We start from the raw sequence: 19,402 nt of genomic DNA on the forward strand, positions 1-19,402 counted from the left end.
TTCCAAGAAGTTTTTGTTTTGGCGATTGCAGCGCTGACTAAAAAAAACAACAAATCAAATTAAGGGAAATTATTAACGACTCGCGCCACCTCAAACCCCGTTAGAACGTGTTCGCATGCCGATGCATGCCAGGCAAGCGGTTCGATTCGAACACAACAAACATGCTGCTGCAACATGTTGTATTACATTTTCACGGTATATTAAGTATTCGTGTGGATGGTGCCGTCAAGCGTTGAATTTTCTTGCCCGCTGTGCCGCTTGTCCCTACCTTATTTTCTTTAGCTTGCCGGCAACATGTTTTCTTGCAACATATGTTAGCAAACATGCAAGTAAAACTGGTTCCGTACAGGCAAGAGGAATTTTATAATTTCAATAAAAATGTATGGTTTGTTATACAGTTATACACAAAACGGCCTTGCCACCACACCGAATTAAGTCTCTGACGTTGGATCAAACATGTGTATAAGTTGCCAACAAACTCGAACTCCTGTATATTCCATGGAACTTCAAGCCAAGTGAGCAATGCAACGCAAAAATGAGCACAGCGAACTCGAACTCGAACTGATGGATTTCGTTTTTAGGAGGAGGATGAAAAAGGGGGTAGTTTCTGCATAGCTGGAAGAAATATTTTGTGGCGTATTTACCCGTTGTCGACACCTTATTTTCCATCCTCTATTTCCTTCCCTTCCCTATGTTAAGGGAATATGTACGTATGGTTAAGGGAAACCGAAGCAAAGCAACCCAAACCGTTGTGCGTTGTGCATTCAATTTCAATCGGTCGGTACGGAGTATCTAGATACTCGAGCGTATCTCGTCCCGTTCGCTTGCTTTGCGCGCCAGAAGATAAATTTGAAAATAAAATTTTGCAACCGCAAAACAAAATTGGTGTTTTCAATTGCCAAAAACGCAAAGAAATGCGCCAACGCGACGTGATGCCAATCTAATCAAAACAAAAAATATATATAAATAAATCTAAGGAAAAGTATGTGCAAAATCTCCATCAAAAAGAAATTAAAGAATGAATTAATTTGTAAGCAGCGGAAATATCAAAACAAATATCAAAACGTGTCTCGCATGCCATAGATGCAAAAATAAATTACAAAATAAACCCAACGTCAATTCAGCTTTCAGTCAGCCAATAAACAGCTTCGCAAAAGTGCCCCCAAGAATTGGCACTGCGATTGCCAGATACTTTTGTATCTTGCACTTTGCAGCGTGTGTTTTGTGTGCTGCGTGTTGTTGTTGTTTTTAGTATTGTGCGAAAGTAAAAACTACCTGCGAAACAGACCTCAAACCCGAAAAAAAACAGAAAAACACCACAAAGAAAACCAGTTTTGTGAAAATTATTGAGACACTGTGTTTGGGTTCGTTCAGTTTTTGTTGTTGCTTTAGTTGCTGTTGTTGCTGCTGCAGTTCCCCGAGTATTGGCCATTTCTTGGTTTGGGGCATTTGGGTTTTGCTTTGGCTCTCTGCTGTTGAAAGGACAAACTGAATTTGTGACTTCCATTTGGCGTCTGGCGGCTAGAGATAGTGCGAGAGATCATAAATTTAGGTAGAGAATGGACCAAAGAAAAAAGTAGGAATAAACGAAAGGTGTCAAAGGTGTCAAAGGTGGCGTAGGAGAGTGGATAGAAAAAGGATTGAAAGTGGGATAAGGTGGTAATTTACCATCACCAATTGTCTATGAAGTGGGAAGAAGGGACTTGCTGGAGGCGAATAAAATTTATTCACAAGGATATCTCAAAGTGGAGTATTAATTTATATGTGTAGAATTATTTTAAGGCCACAGATTAGCTATAACTTTCGAGATTCTAAATAGCAGAAGATTTGCTCAAGAGAAATTGTGACAATAAGTGACATTCTCCACTAAAACTCATAAAATAAACCGAAAACTATAAAAAATCCAACGAGAACCAAACATAAATCCCACTTTTCGTATCTCAATCCACAGTTGGTTAAAATACATACAACAAAAAAGTGAAAAAAAATAATTTATTTTTTTTCTACTCAAAAGAAAAACAAAAAAAAGAATCAGAAAACCTTCAAGCATCATTGCCACAAAAACAAAAAGAAGATGCTGATGCACCACACAACATCCACAACGTCCACGGCGACGATGACCAACTCCTCGTCATCGGCCACGCCCACACCAGGGTCGACCTCCTCCAACAACAGTGCCACACTCGAGACGCTGCACCACCAGCAGCAGCAACAGCAGCAGCAGCTGCAGCATCAACTGCAGCAGTTGCACACGAATGCTGCAAACAATTCGCGTCCACCCTCGCGTGCCCCTTCGATACTCGATAGCCCCACACTGGCGCGTGTGGAGCGTGCACGTCTCCGGCTCGAGCAGCAGGAGCGTGAGCGAGAGCGAGAACGTAGCAGCCAGAGGGGAGGCGACATCAATGGTGGAGGAGTTGGAGTCGGTGGCGGTGGCAGCAGCACTGGAACGGGCAGCACGGCAACGACAATGAATCGTGAGGATAGCCTGGAGCGGAGCATATTGGATCCCAAGGTGAGGCAACGATCTTTTCTTCCTTCCTTCTTTAGCTTTGTAGATAAATTACAATTAAGATTGCTAGCTGTAAGAAGAAACACAGTATCTGTGGGGCAGACCATTGGAAACCTAGCTAATCCTAGTCTCCCTTTTCTTGGAAGATTTCGCAATCGAAATTGAATTTAGGGTGGGAGAGGCCTTTAAGAAATTGAAAAATAACTGAGGAATCAACAAATTGAGGCATGAAATGTCTTCTTGAATTTCTGCTTATAAAAAAAGGAGAACTGATGATGGATCATTGATTAAAGGCAAATTGTATCCCAAATTTACAGAGACCTCTCAGAAATCTAGTAGCCATACAAAAATCAGTTATTAAATTACCTTTTGCTTTCCGTTTCGAGCCTCTTTGCTTCCCTTCATGTTTGGCCATATTCAGAACAAATATCTTGCAAATTAGTGAAAGCCTTGGCCCTACGACTAAGTAGCGTAGGGACAGCAAACTTCCCAAACCAAATAAGCCCTAGACATACACACAGGAGCCACCTCCTGACGGGGAGACATTTCACTAATGGTTCAGCCACAGCTACAGGCCTCTGCCCTCAGGCACTAGGTGGGACTGTCCGTCCGTTCGTTCGTCCGCTTAGAGGGCTACGTAGAGCACATTTCCGTGTCCCTCCGCCAGCTACTGCTACGCGTCTTTGTCGGTGTCGTCTACGACCTTCTTTTAGCATTATATGTAAATGATTTTTATTCTGTTATATTATTTGGTTAACGCTCTAATTTTTTTTTTTTGTTGGACTGTGAATTGTGTGGCCATCAGCTGGCCAGAAGCCCAAAGCCTCTTTATTTGTTTAAAGCTTAGGCAAAAAGAGTGGACCCTGTGTAACCAGTGGAGCGTCGCTCTCTCTCTCTCTCTCTGTGTCTGTTGGGGTTTTGCATACATGAAAAAAGGGACAGAGGTTCCCTACTGCCAGGTAGCATTAGAACCAAAAACCTGAAGTTGCTCAGGTAACAGGCCGAGGCCTTTCCATGTTAGACCTTCTTATGGCTCAATGAGAACATAAACTCAGATAATGAATTGCGAAATCTTTTAGGCAGACGACACACAATAACAACGATACAACATGGAATTTAGAACATAGAATTTCGGATGGGATTTTGTGTTGCTCTTATCTATGAAGGGTTTTTACCACGTAAAACAAGTGTACACATGATTGAAATGATTATATCTTGTAGGATTTATCTTTGAATGGTAATGTCAGAGGAACTTCTTTCCCAAAGTTCAAACATTTCTAACACAGATTTTCCTTTGAGTAACTTCAGCTTGTCCCCCAGGCATTTTCTCCTTCTCCCCCTAGCACTTGCTTTAGTTTTTTCCATCACATCATCAATTCTGTTTTTGGCCAAACGCCAAACCAGTTCACAGACTGATTACCTGATAGATGCAGTGCTTTGGAGGCAGTTTCCCTGCGCTCTTAGCCATCCCTGCCCCTCCTTATAGATGTAACAAATTGTACGTAAGAGTTCTGAGACCAAATTGCCTGCATAATTCCCACATACAGCCCCGCTCCCACCCCTTCCTGTGCCTCTTTCCTGTCGCTGTTGGCCTCCTTTTTCTAGCTGTCGCCCAAAGGGAAACTGCAGCCAAAATATTTGCGCAGGATGTTTTTGCCATCAGTAAACTTGGAGTTTGGGAAGAGCTCTCCTAAATCTTACAGAAGATTTTCGGGACAAGAAAATCAGTAGAAAAATGGCAACACTTTTGGGGGTTTTCTTCTGGCGTAACGAAGTGCATTGAACTCCGGCGAATCACATCAAAAGGGGCTCAAAAGTGAGTTCCAAGAGTCAGAGTCAGGCAGAGTCAGCGGCAGAGCGTCATAATTAGTCACACTTAAAAAGGCAATGGCCCAAAGAGTCTTGCTGTGGCCCGTTAGTTGGCCAAATGCGAAATATGAGGCAAGGCAAAGAAGAAGGCAAAAATAAAATACAAAAAGAGCCAAAGAGTCACGGCGGTAACCAGAGACACGACACAAGAGTAGCTGGGATGAGTAGGAAGCGCCATGGCTCCACAAATGGGGAAAGCAAACATAAGAAGGGGCAAACAGAAAGAGGCAGGAAGGGAGGGTAAAGAGAAGTTGCTGAGGTACGTGCCCCGCAAGCAGCCAGTCGGACTATGAGATACAATGTTTGACCCAAAGCAAAGCCAAAGGGAGGAGAAAGGCCAGCGCCATGTCCATCTTTTGGCGTTGCTTCGTTGCACTTGGATGCAGGTTGCAGTGTTGCACGTTGCAGCGACAGAAAGGGCCATCCGCTGTAGCATTTGGAGCAGAAAAGATGGGGTTCCACTTGGCGTAAGAGAAAACCCCTTGCTGGAAAGAGGAAAACCCCGAGGAGAGCAGAGAGAAATCTGACATATCTTTAATCATTTTCCTCGGACATGGCATGGCACCCCATAAACAATTTCCATAAATTGCTGAAGTACGCTGCACACATTTCAATGTCAATTTATTTGCGGCACTCGCAATTCAATTTAACGGCTCGCTCGCATTCCACGAAGGCGAAATATTCTACGAGTACAAAAACACACAAATTAAATGAAAAATACATATGGCCAAGTTTTTTTTGGTTTGTATGATTTTTTGTTTTGTTTTGCATGGATGAATGCCCAGCAGCAGCGGCGGGGCAGAAGGGGAACTTAGAAAATGGTCAGAAAATGGACCGAGTGTTGCCAGAGTTCGAATGAGCTTTTGGATGAGTTGTGCGGTTGCAGTGCGGTTAATGGATGAGTCAGTGGAGGGACTGTCAGGGAAGAGGGAGAGGAGGGCTCTTTGAATTCTTTAGAATTATTTTGTAGTTGCTTCAAAGGGGAAAGTCCCCATAGATATTACTCATGCAATCAATAGATATCAAATCATTGCATTTATGAATTGTTTCAGCAAGAAGGGAAGACATTTTGATTAAGGAAATTAAGAAAATTAATATTTACTTGCTTTTAAATTGTAAACACTGTCTCAGAGACCCCAAAGGTGCGAGTTTCGCCTGCTAAAAAAATATATTAAATGTCAGGAACACAAAATAAAAATATTATTTGGATTAGGGTCTATTTTATATAATCTAAAACCCACTCTACAAATCAAAGTAATCCAAAAACCTCTGTAAAAAACGCGTCTAGATCCCTCCTCACCACCTTTATTTCACTCCCCAATTAGCCGCATAAATTAGACCATAAATAGAATAAATAGCCAACACTATTCAGACAAAAATAAGCACCACGAAAACCTAGTAACCGATAAAGAAGGAATTGAATTTCCAAGGGAGGGAGGCTTGAGGTTACGGTAGCCCAGTAATTTGAGTCTCGTTTTTTTTTTTTTTTTGGGCGGAATTGCCTGCTCGCACGCAAAAGACCAGCGGCCCCAAAAAAAAAAACAGAGAAAGAAAATCGTGGAATAAATCGAGAGACAAGTGTGCGACGCGACGGGCACACACACGATTTTTGGGGGAAAATAGAGCAAACCCCCCGCTACCCCGGCACCATCCTGTAGAAAAACTAAAAGTAAACTAAACACAGACGGGAAGACACAAAATGAAGGGGAAAATAAAAGCGAAAGAAACAGACAAAAGCAAAAGACGCACAGACTACACGCAAGAAATTCGTAAAAATAAAAATGAGCCAAAAACAAAAACAAAGAAAATCATTTCCCCAAAAACCAGCCAGCTACACACGCCTACATTTCGCCATCCACCTCCCATAACAACCCCTCCTCTGGCACATTTTCATTCATAAAAGGAGCGGGGCAAAACTTTAGCGGGAAATATGCTCCACAATAAAATATACAAATAAATGGCTGGGCTTAATGCAAATAAAAGGGGATGTGGCGGCAGTAGGCGCAGTCTTTGAGAGAATACAGCCTCCTTCCCCCTGCGCCACCTCTTCAAAGCAGGTCGAAGGTCGAGGAGGAGGTAGTGGGGTTACGCGAGGGAATTTTCCCAGCAACAGCAAATGGCACACAGAAGTGCAATTTTTGTTTCGAGGGATCTCGAACAAAGGGAAGGGACAAAGGGAATCGAATCACAAATGCAAAAAGGAAATGCCAATGGAAAATTGTGTGTGTGTGTCTTTGTGTTTGCCAGCAAAAAGAACCGCGGGTGTGGGGAGAGGAGAGTGTGGGTGTGGGTGTGGAGGGTGGGGAAATGGGTGGCGCCTGCCATAAAGCTAATTTGAGGGGTTTCTCTGTTTCCGACTAAAAATTGCATTTCATATTTTGCTTTGGGTTTTTCTCTTATATTTTTGCTGAATTTTGAAAAAGATGCTGAGTTTTTTTTAAAGATAGAATGATCTACAGATAGATATTTAAATTAAAACTATTCTGGAGGAGAATCAACAGTAATAAGGCGTATGCTTTGTGGATACACTTCTGTTGTAGTTTTGGAGAATTTTTCCTACTCGCAACCCTTTCGAAATTGATCAAAATAGAAGCTAGATCTGAGATAATTTGTTCACATTTGAGCCACCAATGTAGCACTTTCTTTCTTATCCCATTTAACTTAATTTTCCTGTAAGGAGTATCTTTAACTTGGACTTTTAAGCCAAGTCTTTTCTTCATTCCTCATGATCTTCCATTGGCCTTTGGTCGGGTGTTCTTTTTGATGTTCTTGCGGCATCTCAATTTGCTTCTGTACAGTGTAAAGTGATATCTAATTTATGTTGAACAGTGTAAAGTGATATTTATCACAATTAAGCGGTTGCACAGTGACCCACTAAAGTCAACAGAAACCGCCTCACCCCACCAGGCAATAGCCACCAGCCTGCCACCAGCCTCCACAGCTGCAGTTGCTCTTCGCTCATTGCATTAAGTGTTGCAGGGAGAGGGGGGTGGCGAGAATATAGAGCAGGGGCTGTTACAGGGGTATGCATGTGGGGGTGCTGCGGAACGTAGGAAAATATGGAAGTGTTAAAGGTCACAGATGATCCCAGCAGCAATCGAGAGTGAGATGATCTCAAGCCAAATGCTTCAATTTGTTTGCCAGAAAGTGAAATATTTATTACACAATGCAATAGCATCTATAAAGAAACATATGGTGCACATTTATCCATTAAAGTGGCTCTAAGAGATTGTTTTTTTTTTTATAAATTTCCAAACCAAAAAAAGAAATACAAAAAAACAAAAAATGAAATATTTGGAAAATTATTTAAAAAAATAGGGAAACGTGGCATGAAAAATAGCCCAAAGCTTTCTCTAATGAAATATAAACAAACGAAAACCAATTTTAAACTCCTGCTTAGTGCCAGATTCGTCTGTAATTTTGCCTGAAAAATTAATTTTCAACATGTGCTGCGCCCATTTTTCTTGCTGCACTTTTCCTACCCCAACAGTCAACAAATTTGAATGCAACTTTCCACTAGAATTTCTCAGAATATAATCAACATTCGACAGACAGTTACTGCTATAAATATTTGTAGCTCTTCATGTTAAGTTTCCCAGCTTTTCCGCAGCTTCCTCATTTTCCGCGACTGCAAGATTTCTGGGCAATGTTTTTGTTTTTCTGTGGAATTTAGCGTAGGGAGGAGGGTAGGAAGATAAAAATGTTTCTTAAGATAAATCTCTTCAAAACAATGCCAACAATTTGCATATTACATCAACATGTTGCATGCCACACAGTCAAGATTGCAGTTTGTTGCTGTTGCTGTAGTTGCAGTTGCAGCTTGCAGTTTTCTGTTGCATATGCAATTGAGTTAAGCGCACACTCTCCCCGCTCCACCACTTTGCACTCCACTTGGAGTTAAACGAGGCATGCCACCGAACGAGGCAGATGCAGTCGAATGATGCACACAGTGCTGCTGTCGCTCTTGTTGCTGCTGCTGTGGCATGTTGCATGCGTGAGCGAGGCAGGCATTTGTTTCCCAAACAGCAACGTGGGGGGGTGCTGGTCGGCTGCATGCACCGCCTCTTGCCTCATTTAAGGTTTTTGCAGTGCAGAAATCATCTTTAATATTGGGTAGCATCTGTGGTTCTGTCCTTGGGTTCAAGCCTCCTTCATTAGTTGCAACTTGCAGCACATTTATTCATATTTATTCAGACTTATTCATACTCATTCATGGCTGCGGCTGCCTCCTACCTCCTGCCTCTTGCTCTCTATAATTTCTTTATAATTGCCATTTCCCGTTTTAATGAATTGTTTATACGCTGAAAAGAGAGTCACAGAGGGGAAGGCCATGCAGGGGCCATTCATGGGGGTCATGGCAACAGCGGAACCACAATACAAACACATGCCCCATGGCCCACAAACTAAAACTGAAACCCAAAACACACACACACAGATACGGATACAGCACACGAGTAGATACAGATACGTGGGGTACTTGGATACTTGGATACCATTCTACATGGTTTTTGGAGGGGCCACAATTGCTGACTGCCCTGCCAGCTTGACCGTTTTCATTGCTTCCGTTCCTCCAGCTGTTGTACTCTTTTTTAGCAGAGAGTTGTGCTGCTATGAAGAGTGGCTTGTGAGATGATAAGTTTCAGAAATATTTAACTGTATGTCTTCTCTCCATTCCACTATTTCTATGAATTGCGGAATTGTGTAATTCAACCCATTTTTATCCTCTATTTCATAGCTCTCCATATATATGACATATTTGCCAAATATTCCAATAATTTGTTTCTCAACCCTTTCATATGTTAGCGTATCTCCTCCTTCGGCTTCCACAGCCCCATTCTTTTTCTACTTGTTCCTGCCTGCACTTTACTCTTTTCTTTTCTGTCTTTTTGGGAGGGTTGTTGCTGCCTCGTTGCTGCAACTGTGTGGCATGACAAACGGAAATTGTTTTCATTTGATTAGGGGGCGCACCACACTGCGCGTTGCGTGTGTGTGCCACAAAAGAGGAGGAGTAAGAGGAGGGGGCAGGCAGGCAGGCAGCGAGGGTTGTATCCATATGATGGAGGATATGCCCCCATAGAAGAAGACCAGCCGCAAGGGCACGAACCTCTTAATGCATTTGAGCGACCGCATTGGGGATTTGCCCCCTCCATGCCATCACATAAATTGAGTTGATAAAAAGATAGTAATGATGATAATGATGGGGATAGGCCATGGGGTTGGATATGATTAAGGGGATTTGCTAGGGGCCATGGAAGGTGTGTGTGTTTGCCCACAGCCTTGTGGCTTAATGGTTTTTATGAGGTTTTAATGGGCCAAAGGAGTGGCTGCAACGTTGCACTGGAAAGAGATGAGTAATGGAAGGGGAGAGAGTAATGCAAATCCTGCAAATCCCTAAATCTATGCCAACAGATTCTTCATTCATTTATCCACCCAAGACATCCTCAGATATGTAACTCTCCTTCCTGACTCATGACTAACCTGCATTCATGAAGCGATCCTCTCAAACCCCATAAATAGTACGCCTACCTCAACAGTCAGTAGCCGCCCTCTCATAAATTTTCATGAGAATATAATTTCGTTTTTACGTTATTTTGCCTTTTGATTTCGCTGGCGAATCAAATTAGTCAGACCTGCTATCGCCTATCGCTACAAATTGTTAATAATTATTAAGAAATCTTATCAAAAACGCCAATGCAGGGGTCTGCTAGTAGGAACAACAGTTTCTTTCGTTTTATTTTCTTATCTAGGAATTTCTTTAAAACACAGCGCCGTGGCGGCGGCAGTGCTGGCCAGAATTGTTGACATCATACCCTGTAATAAGCCACCACTAGTGGCAGCAGTCACAGCCGCAGCCACAGGCACAAGGCAAATAAAATTAAAATGGTTAACGCGTGTGGCTTCCATGGTATGACATCATTGTTTTTGGAAGGGAGAGTGTGTGCAAAGCAGAAGTTTTCGAGAGAGAGGAGGGTAGGGAAGCGAACCCAAGTGCTGAGTGGGTGCTAAGTGCGTGCGGCGTTTTGTATGGATTTCTAGAGCCCATAGACACCCCTCACACAAAACATCCGAAAATATGACGAAGGAGAAATCCATCTTTTAGTCACGCTGTAAAATCTGCTGTGGTAGGAAAACAAATGAGGGAAACGTACAGTTCTGAAGAAGTCTTGGGTATATATTTAAATAATAAAGTATTTAGTAAAGCTTTAGATGAATGTCAAAAATGATTATAAATATTCTTTAGGAACTTTCGGATTTTTATTGTTTTAACTCTGAAAGATCTTTCTTTTTTGAACATACGAAAATGATTTGATGCAACGAAAAATGTTCTTCTAGGGATATGAATGTAACTTTCTCAATTTAAAGTTCAAATAAATCCAATTATTAATATAATTGAAAACCTAGAAAACTTCCACAGACATACGTATGTATTATTTATGAATATTCATACCAAATGCAGCAACAAATACCCCTTTTAAATATTATTACCACATCCATACCACATAGATCCTATATTTCTACAATGATTTTAGTTCCTAAAAATGACCTAAAAATATCAAAAAATCGTACAATATATTTTTGTCCCAAATCAAAAATTCCCCAAGTAATATTAGACTACATTTTATTTTTCCAATCAAAATTGGCAAGCAACAAAAAATATAATTGACTATAAAATTCCATTTATTTCTGTTTTTCTCGTACCGCCCTCACTCCAACCCACGACACAAACTCCGCAAACAAAAATATACTGAAATATACTCAATTCCTGCCCCTTGTTTTCTGCCTTTTTCCACTCCACAAACCAAAACCACAACTACAAAAAACTACAAACCCGGCCCCCACCCGAATGATAAAACAAATGAAAAACTCCCATGAAAATCGGGAAAAAAACATCGAAAAAACAATTTAGAAAGAGACGGCGCCCTGGCATCAGATGTGGACGCATATGAAACGCCTATCGCACGCCTCCAAAGTCAATTCGACAAGCAGCCTGACGGCGCAGAAAACCGATGTGGGCGGAGGATCCCCGCATCCTCATCCGCGTTCACATCCACATCCCAATATGACGCCAACTGGCGGCGGCACAACAACAACGACGACGACGATGACGGGTAGTGTTGGTGCGACAATGCCTGGGAAATGCATTTTATTCCCGGACAGGACATCCTCCCTGAAAAGCTCAATGTATACGCAACAGGTGTACTTCAGGCCCGATATGGTAGGAATACAACAAATCCTCTACTATATAGCTATAGATCTTAGATATTGGCATGGTTTTGGAACTTTTGAATTTGAATTTGAATATGGTTTTGTGGCTCTCGAACTGTAGCAATAGCCTGAACATTTGCTTGGATTTTTTGCTCTTTCTTTTCTTTTTTATGGCACCTTCCACTTAAATTACCTTGAAAAATCTATTTTAAGCTCCTCATTAATGTTAATTATTGATCATATTTTTTGGTTAATGGTTTTATGGTTATTTGTTGGTTTTTTATTATACAATATTTAAGAGTTTCTTTTTCCACTTCATTTTTTGCCTGACTTTTATGTGCAACCCCAAGAAGCTCCACGTCAAAGTTCAGCGTTGCATTAAATGCACCCGAAATATCTTATGAATGCAATAATCATAATCATAATCATAATAATAATAATCTTCATAAACCAACGACATGGCAAATGCCAGGCAATTGACTTTTTTTACCAAGGCAACCGCCCCAACAAAACTCTTGTTCGCAGCGCAAGTGCAGCGCACACAAAAATCATAGAACCATAACTTGCAGCAGAGTGAAGCATGCAAAAGCATGAAGCTTTATGGTGAGGGTTTAGCCGAGCACTACGAGTGTACATGGCAGTGAATGTTCACAACCGAAGTACAGTGGAGACATGCTATAGAAAATCAAAGTCTAGATTTTTGTAAATAGAGGAACTAAAGGCTTTAAAAATCGATTTAGCCAGTTGGAAAATATTCTTCTATCGAAACACATTCACAGAAGATCTTACACTATTATCTATAAAAATCCATCAAAATCATTAACCTACAGAAACAGAGGAAACCGATTGTTACAGAATATTCGGGAATTGAAAAAAGTAAAAATAAAGGAGAGAAACATTTTAACAGATCAAGTAAGCAAGTAGGAATATATTCTTCCATCGAGAAAAACTCACAAAAGATACTCCACAACATTCCTCAGCACTTCCTTCAAGTCTCTACTGTTATTTTTGTCATACACTTATTTCATTCAACCACCCATAGCCATAACCATGGCTCCCCCTTGCAACAACCACAGCCGTTCTCCCCACTTTAAACATTAGTTTTCTATAGTTTAACCCCCACTTTAAATGCATATAAAATATATATAACCAGTCAACCCACAAAAAGGGTGACCGAAGCCACAACAAAATACATTTTTGTTTGACATTTTGCATGGCATTTGATGGTTAAAAACCCTAGCACAATATTTACCAGGCGATTACTTACAGCAGAAAAAACAGAGGGGAAGAGATGGAGGGAGCTAAATATTTAATGCCAGCTACGTGAGGCCGTCATAAATTTCAAGATAAATCAGCATCAGGGTCACGAGTAGTATCTTTGCCCAGTAGATGGTAGAGTGTAGTGTAAGCCAAGAATTAGAGTACTGGAGGTGTGCTTGTGTCTGCCAAAGGTCGCTATATGCAAATTGTGCATTTTAGTAACGTTTATGTTTCATTGTTTCACCAGCTGGCATTTCAGTTGAATCTGTATCTAAAACGGAGACAGAGGAGGAGCAGCGCTGTACCGGCAAACAATGGAAAAACCCGCTAAAAGTTGAACCAAAGCCGGCAGACAGAAAAACAGAAACCTGTACAACCCCTGGATGTTTTTTTTTCTGTATTTTCTGTGCCTTGCTGTGTTGTGTTTTTCAATATCAAGACACAGTCGAAGCTTCATTAACATAATTGATGCGCCATTGAATGGCCCATGGGCCGCTGCGCTGCCGATCTGCCGCGGTGAGTCTTCGAGCGAGCGATCGCCCCATTATATTGTCTTCATGGCTCGTCGGGGCACGGGCACACAGCCAGAGCGAATCGTTGGACAGGTTTTCCTACTCCCGAGCCCATGCGCAACGATCTTGAACCGGTTTACAGTTTTTCAGTCTGTTACAAGCGGCACAACAGTCCAACTCCAACTTCAGACCAGCTCCAACTTCATCTTTGACTCCACAGCGAGCCTCCTCTCTCTCTCTCTCTCTCTCTCTGTGCAATTCTGTCTGTGTCGATCAGCTCTGCAATTTTCAGTTTCATTTTGAAAGAACAGCCTCTCCTCTCCTCTCCGCTCCTCCTTCCACTGATTGATGGACTGAGTGCCGCTGCCTAATGGGGCTGTCCAAAATATTAAAATTGCAAATTGGAAAATGCAGGAAGAAGTGTGCGGAAAATGCTTACAAAAAAGTTATCAAGCGGTTTAAGAGAGCGCTGTTTTGTGGCTGTGTTTATCTAAGTGGAAAATTGTTGTACGATTGATAATGTGGGCGTGGCAATGCACAATTGAAATGATAAAGAGGCGCTACAAGTGGGTCATTTGCATGGCTAATATTCGTACAAATGTAATATAGTAATACAGGTATTTTTAAATTCAGTCCCATCTTGAATATTTCCAATAGAATACCTTAAAAAACGGGTTAACATTCGACAAAAATTAACCTCAAATTATGACTCTCCTGAAAGATCTTTAATTCCCCCTTTATTGCCCCAAGAATCTTCATAACAATGGTCCGAATTCAACATTTGAATAGCCCTTAATCAACGGCTGATAGGTAGCTTTCTTTCATCTAAGAACCAACCAAAATACAAAATAAAACCTGTATGATCGAAGTCTTCCTTTGGTTCATAGATAAATGGCACTCAGCGCACGCATGTGCTGTAAATTGCCCTTGTAATTATACAACAATTTCCCCCAAAGGCAGCCCTAGACACCGCACCCTGCCCCTCCATCAAATATGCGAAAAAATATAAATGGAAACTCCATGTGGAGTGGACTATTAATTATGGCATCTGCTGTCTGCTGCTGGCATCAGCTGCTAAAAGTTAATGAAATTTTTGCGGTTCGAGGCATTTGGCTTACAAAAAGCGGCTGAAGCTAAATCGATATCAATCAAAAGTGCCTTCATTTTATGTTATTACATGATTCGATTTATAGAGCAAGAGAGGGAGAGCCTGAGGAAGGGACAGAGAGCAAAGTAAAGGCGCCCTAAAGGCAAACAGGTTTGAGGCGCAAAGGCAGTGCCGCAGGAAGATAAATGGCAGACAAAGGAGTAGAGTGGTGTGGAGTAGAAAAAGAAAGAATAATCTGCCCATAATGCAGTCAACGCAGCAGCACAAAAAAATCTATATAAAGGCAATTTATAAAGGGAAGTAGGGAGAGGCAGGGACAGGCGGCAGCGTGGAGTTAGTGCAGTAAAAGAATGTCGGAAAAAATCACAATTCTATGCCATTTTTCCTTGACTTCAAATTCATATTTGAGATTCCCGCTAGCGATGTTTGCGTTCAGTTCAGTACTTGTAGGATATATCTCTGGCATAAATCAGCACTTAAAATCGGTCATAGAAACAGCGGAAGTACTTTCCAGAGTTGCCCGAAGAACTGGCTAAAAAGGCGGATAGAATCGTCTGAAATCTGCCATGTGGAATCCTGGACAGCAGCAGCTGCCATTTGGGATCGCACCGAGAGAGAACAATGAATTGGCTATGGCTATTGATATTGGTTATTGGATATTTGTTACTGGGTTTTTTTCTTTTTTTTTGTTTTTTGTCCACTTGTGCTGCCTGACAGTTTCCACCCGATTTCCGTTTACCTTCTACTGTCCAGGTTCCTCCTGATGTCCTACTGTCCATTTCCTCTCAGTTTGAACCTCGTTTTCTCTTCTGTTCTGACCCCCTTGCCACAATTGTGTCCGTGTGGCAACCATGTGCCTGCGACAGCGCCTCGCTTTGTTGCTTTTCGGCGCAATCATAGGGAAATGTTTTTGCTTTTTATTTTCTGCTACATCTGACAGTTGAATTGGTCGCAAAAGTCGAGGCCCATAGCTGGAGATATTAATTCTGTTTACCTTTTCATGGTACTCTTCAGCATTGCACAGTGGCATGCCACATGTTACTGTGCCTTGTAAATATTTAATTGAAAAAAATGCAAGGGAAAAGACAAAGCCATTGTTCGGAACCAATCTTCCAATGAACTTCTAACAGAGTTTCGAGACCGCTTTTGTGTTTGTTTAATTTTACGAATTACATTTTCCAATTGTGCTGCTGCAATTGCACTTCAAAGTGCTGCCGCTTGAGGTGGCACTGCCCGTTTTGTACTCCCCCCTGCATTGAGTTTTTGGTTCACCCACATTCACTTATTGGTCTTCTTTTCTGCTCTCTAATTAGCGGCGTGACCTTAATCACTTAAGAGTTTACATAAAACTTAGAGGCCCCCTTGCAGCTCCACTTGCAACTTGCTGCTCCCCTGCTCCCCTCCCAGAACTGACTCTTCTCAGTGACGTAATCTGTTTGTATCTTTTTGGGCATGTATCTTCTAGATTAGATAAAACACTCAAGATAATGCAATTCCAAATGCCAACTATGCCAGAGCAAGTGACACGAAAATAAAACCAAAACTTTATACAAATTTTTAGCGTCCGACTTTTTGGCCACGCGCTGCTCAGACATAAAAAAAAAATAGTTTAGCCTTTTTAGGCTATCACCAAATATGGAAAAATTACTCGAAACAAAAACTGAAGTGTCGTTTTTTTTTTGTTTTTGTTTTTTATTTTTATTTATTGAATGTTTGTATTTTGGTTGTGGGCTGATTTTTAGAGGCGACATTTGAGTCGTTCGCCTGTCAATGGGCATTACGCGTATAGTTATTTATGGGGCACTGACTGCTCAAGGAAGAGACCTTCGGTTTAAGAAGTAGTGAAGGTAGAATGTGGATGGATGTGTATGCTGCTTATTAGCACTTGGAACTTCCGCCTTAACAGTGGGTAAGGCAGAGAAAGAGAGAGAAAGAGATCTTCCCTCTCTATTAATTATGAAAGCATCCAATTAACAGACGCCACTCTCTCATGATGGGTAGCCCTCAGACAATGCATTCGCTTTGTTTTACAGCCATGAGAAACAGCTGGCAGCAGAGATCTCTCGAAGATCGAAGCAGAAGTCTTTCCATTTTAACCCACAGATCGAAATGCAGGCACCAAAATCATTTTCTTTCAATGCTAATTACCGCTCACTTATCCCCACCAAGTGCAATGATCTGACAGAGTGATATTCCCTAGGGGCCATGAGATACGGAGTGGCGCTATAGGAAGTGTCTGTGTCCCACCATCAGTAGAAAATATCCCATCGTCTGTTGCGGTAATTAAGGCCCCCCCTCTCCGTGCTCTCTGTGTCTCTGGAAAGAGTTCTTTAACCCCGTCTATAAAAAATATGGTATTAATAATTTCGCACTCAATTAAATGTCCCACACTTTCACAGCCCATAGACAATTTATATATAAGCTCGTTCACATATCTACATACAACATATATCTATATTTTCTGGTTCCGCTTGGTGATCTGCTGTGCCCATACATCCGTATATATATTTTCCCATTAAATTCTCCAATAAATTACTCACATTCTTCTCTCATTCTTTTTTCCATCTCTTTGTAGGTGAGTTCTCTGCGAAGTTCTTTCTCTCCATGTCTATCTCTATCGCTGTCACTGTCTCTGTTGTGACGTCAGTCAGTAGCCTAACTTCGTCGATTGCCGCGTGAGTAATCGGCTGAGCTAAGAAGCACTTCAGCTGCAGTCAGATGGGTCAGGGGGTACGGGGGGATGTGCATGTTTCGCTCTCATCTTCTTTTTTTTGTAAGTATCATTTTTGATTAATTAATGGGTGTGGCAATGCGATAAGTACGATGCAGGAAGTACAGAGGAAAATACTCTAAAAAGGTGCTTCACATTAGTACGAGGAGAGATGCCCCCGCCCAAACGTGCTTGACACTAAGAGCGTTGCTCACAAGTGACTGAGGAAGGGTGTCCATGGGCATTTGAGAGCACAACTGATGAAGAAAATTTGAGTGCTTTTATGGGTTTTGATCTTATAAGGAACTTGATCTAAGGAACGCGGAAATGTTTCAGCCTCTTCCTTGACAGAAAGCCAGTAGAGCTGCAGCAAAACTAGTTGCCAGAGCTTATCTCTGTGAGTAATTCTATCATTTGTCAGGAGATCAGCCAACTGCAACCATAATTCATTTCCTTATTGAAGAGGCAACTTCTCGGATACTCGCCACTTCTGGCCTTTCAATTAACGAACCACTAAGCCAATTTCCAACTTGATTTCATTTCGATTCGGACACACTTTCATTGAGTGAGTGAATGACTTTCACATGTGTATCTTTACTTCTTCTGTCTCTGTGTATCTCTTTCTTGACTCTGTGTTGCAGTAGATTGTATCTCTTGCCCATTGACAGAGTTTGTATCTTGAAGATTCGAAGCTTGAAGAAGCTTCCATTGCTCTCTTTCTTGCAAATTACTTTCATTTTCCGTGTGTGTGTGTGTGTGTGTGTGTGCAAGAGAAACTGTGGCTAACAACTGCGCTGACAAAGTGCCAGGGGAAAAGTCAAAGTTGCGGACAGCCGAGGATAGGATTTACAGAGACACTCCTCTCCTGTCTCTTGTCTCTGCCCCAAAGTGTGTCATGCTAATTTTTCACTGTGCTATTCACTTCAATGTCTGTAATTTGATATAGTCATAAGTTTGCTTGGGTGTACATTGTACGCTGTACACTGTACAGTGTGCGCACTCGACTGTGGACAAGGAAGTACACATCTTTGTATCTTTTTGCACCCTTTTCGAAGCGCTGCACTTGACAGCAGCGATTATGTTACTCGTCTTTTCTCGTAGTTGTCGTACTTGTTGTGGGCGGTTGGGTGGCCACTGACTATGCCTCTTCCACTGCATTATGCATGCCATGACGCTCATTAGTGGAGCGCTTGTTAGATGAAGACTCTAAAGAGGTTGCCCAGAGGGAGGACACGGCCAGCCAGAGGGCGGAGCGAGGACGTACCCAAAAGAACAATGCCTCTAAATTGCCTTCAAGGCAACCGCCAAGTGGTTGAGCGTTTGAGTGGTTTGCCCTTAAATTAGCCACAAAAATCTGCTCCAACTTGGAGAACTTTCAGAATTCCATTACACTGACAAAACTTTTAAATGGCTCGAGTTTTGAGGGATTGCAACACATCGAAAGCCGAAGATCCACAGAGCACTTAACTCGAATGTCAAATGTCAGATGAATTCGCTAAAATATCCATAGAAATTAGCTCTTTAAATGAAGAATGACACTCGCGACTGTGGCAAGTACATCCAAAAATAAGTGACACTTGAGTGAGTGGGGGGCGGGAAAAAGTGTTGACAGTCGCTTGATGTGGCGATGAAATATGAAAGTGAAGAGGGGGAAAACGATACTTTTCAGATGGAAAAAAAAACTATTAGGCAGGGGGGTTCAAGTGATGATTGGTTGATGATTAGAGAGGGGGGCAGAATATTTCCTGCCTTAATTGTGGCTTGTTTATGTTTCAAGCTATTGCTGGCATGCATTTCCAACACTTTGTGCCATTTAAGTGTTGGTTAAATGTGCTGGGAATGTTGTAATAAATTGCCCGTAGAGTGACACTTTTTTTTCAAGCTCGTGCAGCTCTAGTTTATGGCAACTTGTTTCATTGTTGAATAAAACAAGTTCATTTGGCAAACCATCCGGTCTATCTGCTGTCAATTAACAAAAGGAAATATCAGGAAAATGTCTAAATTTAATTGAAAGCAGTTCCTGTATGGGAAAACCAAGAAAAGCATTAAGATTCAGGAGGATTATAGTTAAAATAGAGAAACATCTTCCTGAGAGAATGCCATACGTTTTTTCTCACTTTCAATGCATATTTCAACTCATTTAAAATCATTTACTGGTCCTACTCCTACCCTCCAGCAAGTATATAAATCATAATAAATTTCAATCGAAATTGCACAACTCTTTG

The 19,402-nt window shown here is 41.6% G+C and overlaps 1 protein-coding gene across 5 annotated transcripts in view; it reads left to right on the forward strand.

The window, feature by feature from the left end:
* Nucleotides 1-19,402, forward strand: part of LOC117587756 — a 49,047-nt gene that overhangs the window by 7,555 nt on the left and 22,090 nt on the right. For 2 of the 5 annotated variants that reach the window (XM_034278681.1, XM_034278683.1), the window contains exons 1-2: nt 2,003-2,515; nt 11,289-11,597. In XM_034278681.1, the coding sequence (XP_034134572.1) occupies nt 2,075-2,515; nt 11,289-11,597 (750 nt within the window). In that variant the 5' untranslated portion in view covers nt 2,003-2,074. Of the gene's footprint in view, nt 1-2,002; nt 2,516-11,288; nt 11,598-19,402 lie in introns of those variants that run through there. The other 3 variants (XM_034278685.1, XM_034278682.1, XM_034278684.1) reach the window with 3 other exon arrangements.

Source organism: Drosophila guanche, unplaced genomic scaffold (assembly GCF_900245975.1).
Source record: "Drosophila guanche unplaced genomic scaffold, DGUA_6, whole genome shotgun sequence".
NCBI lineage: Eukaryota > Metazoa > Arthropoda > Insecta > Diptera > Drosophilidae > Drosophila > Drosophila guanche.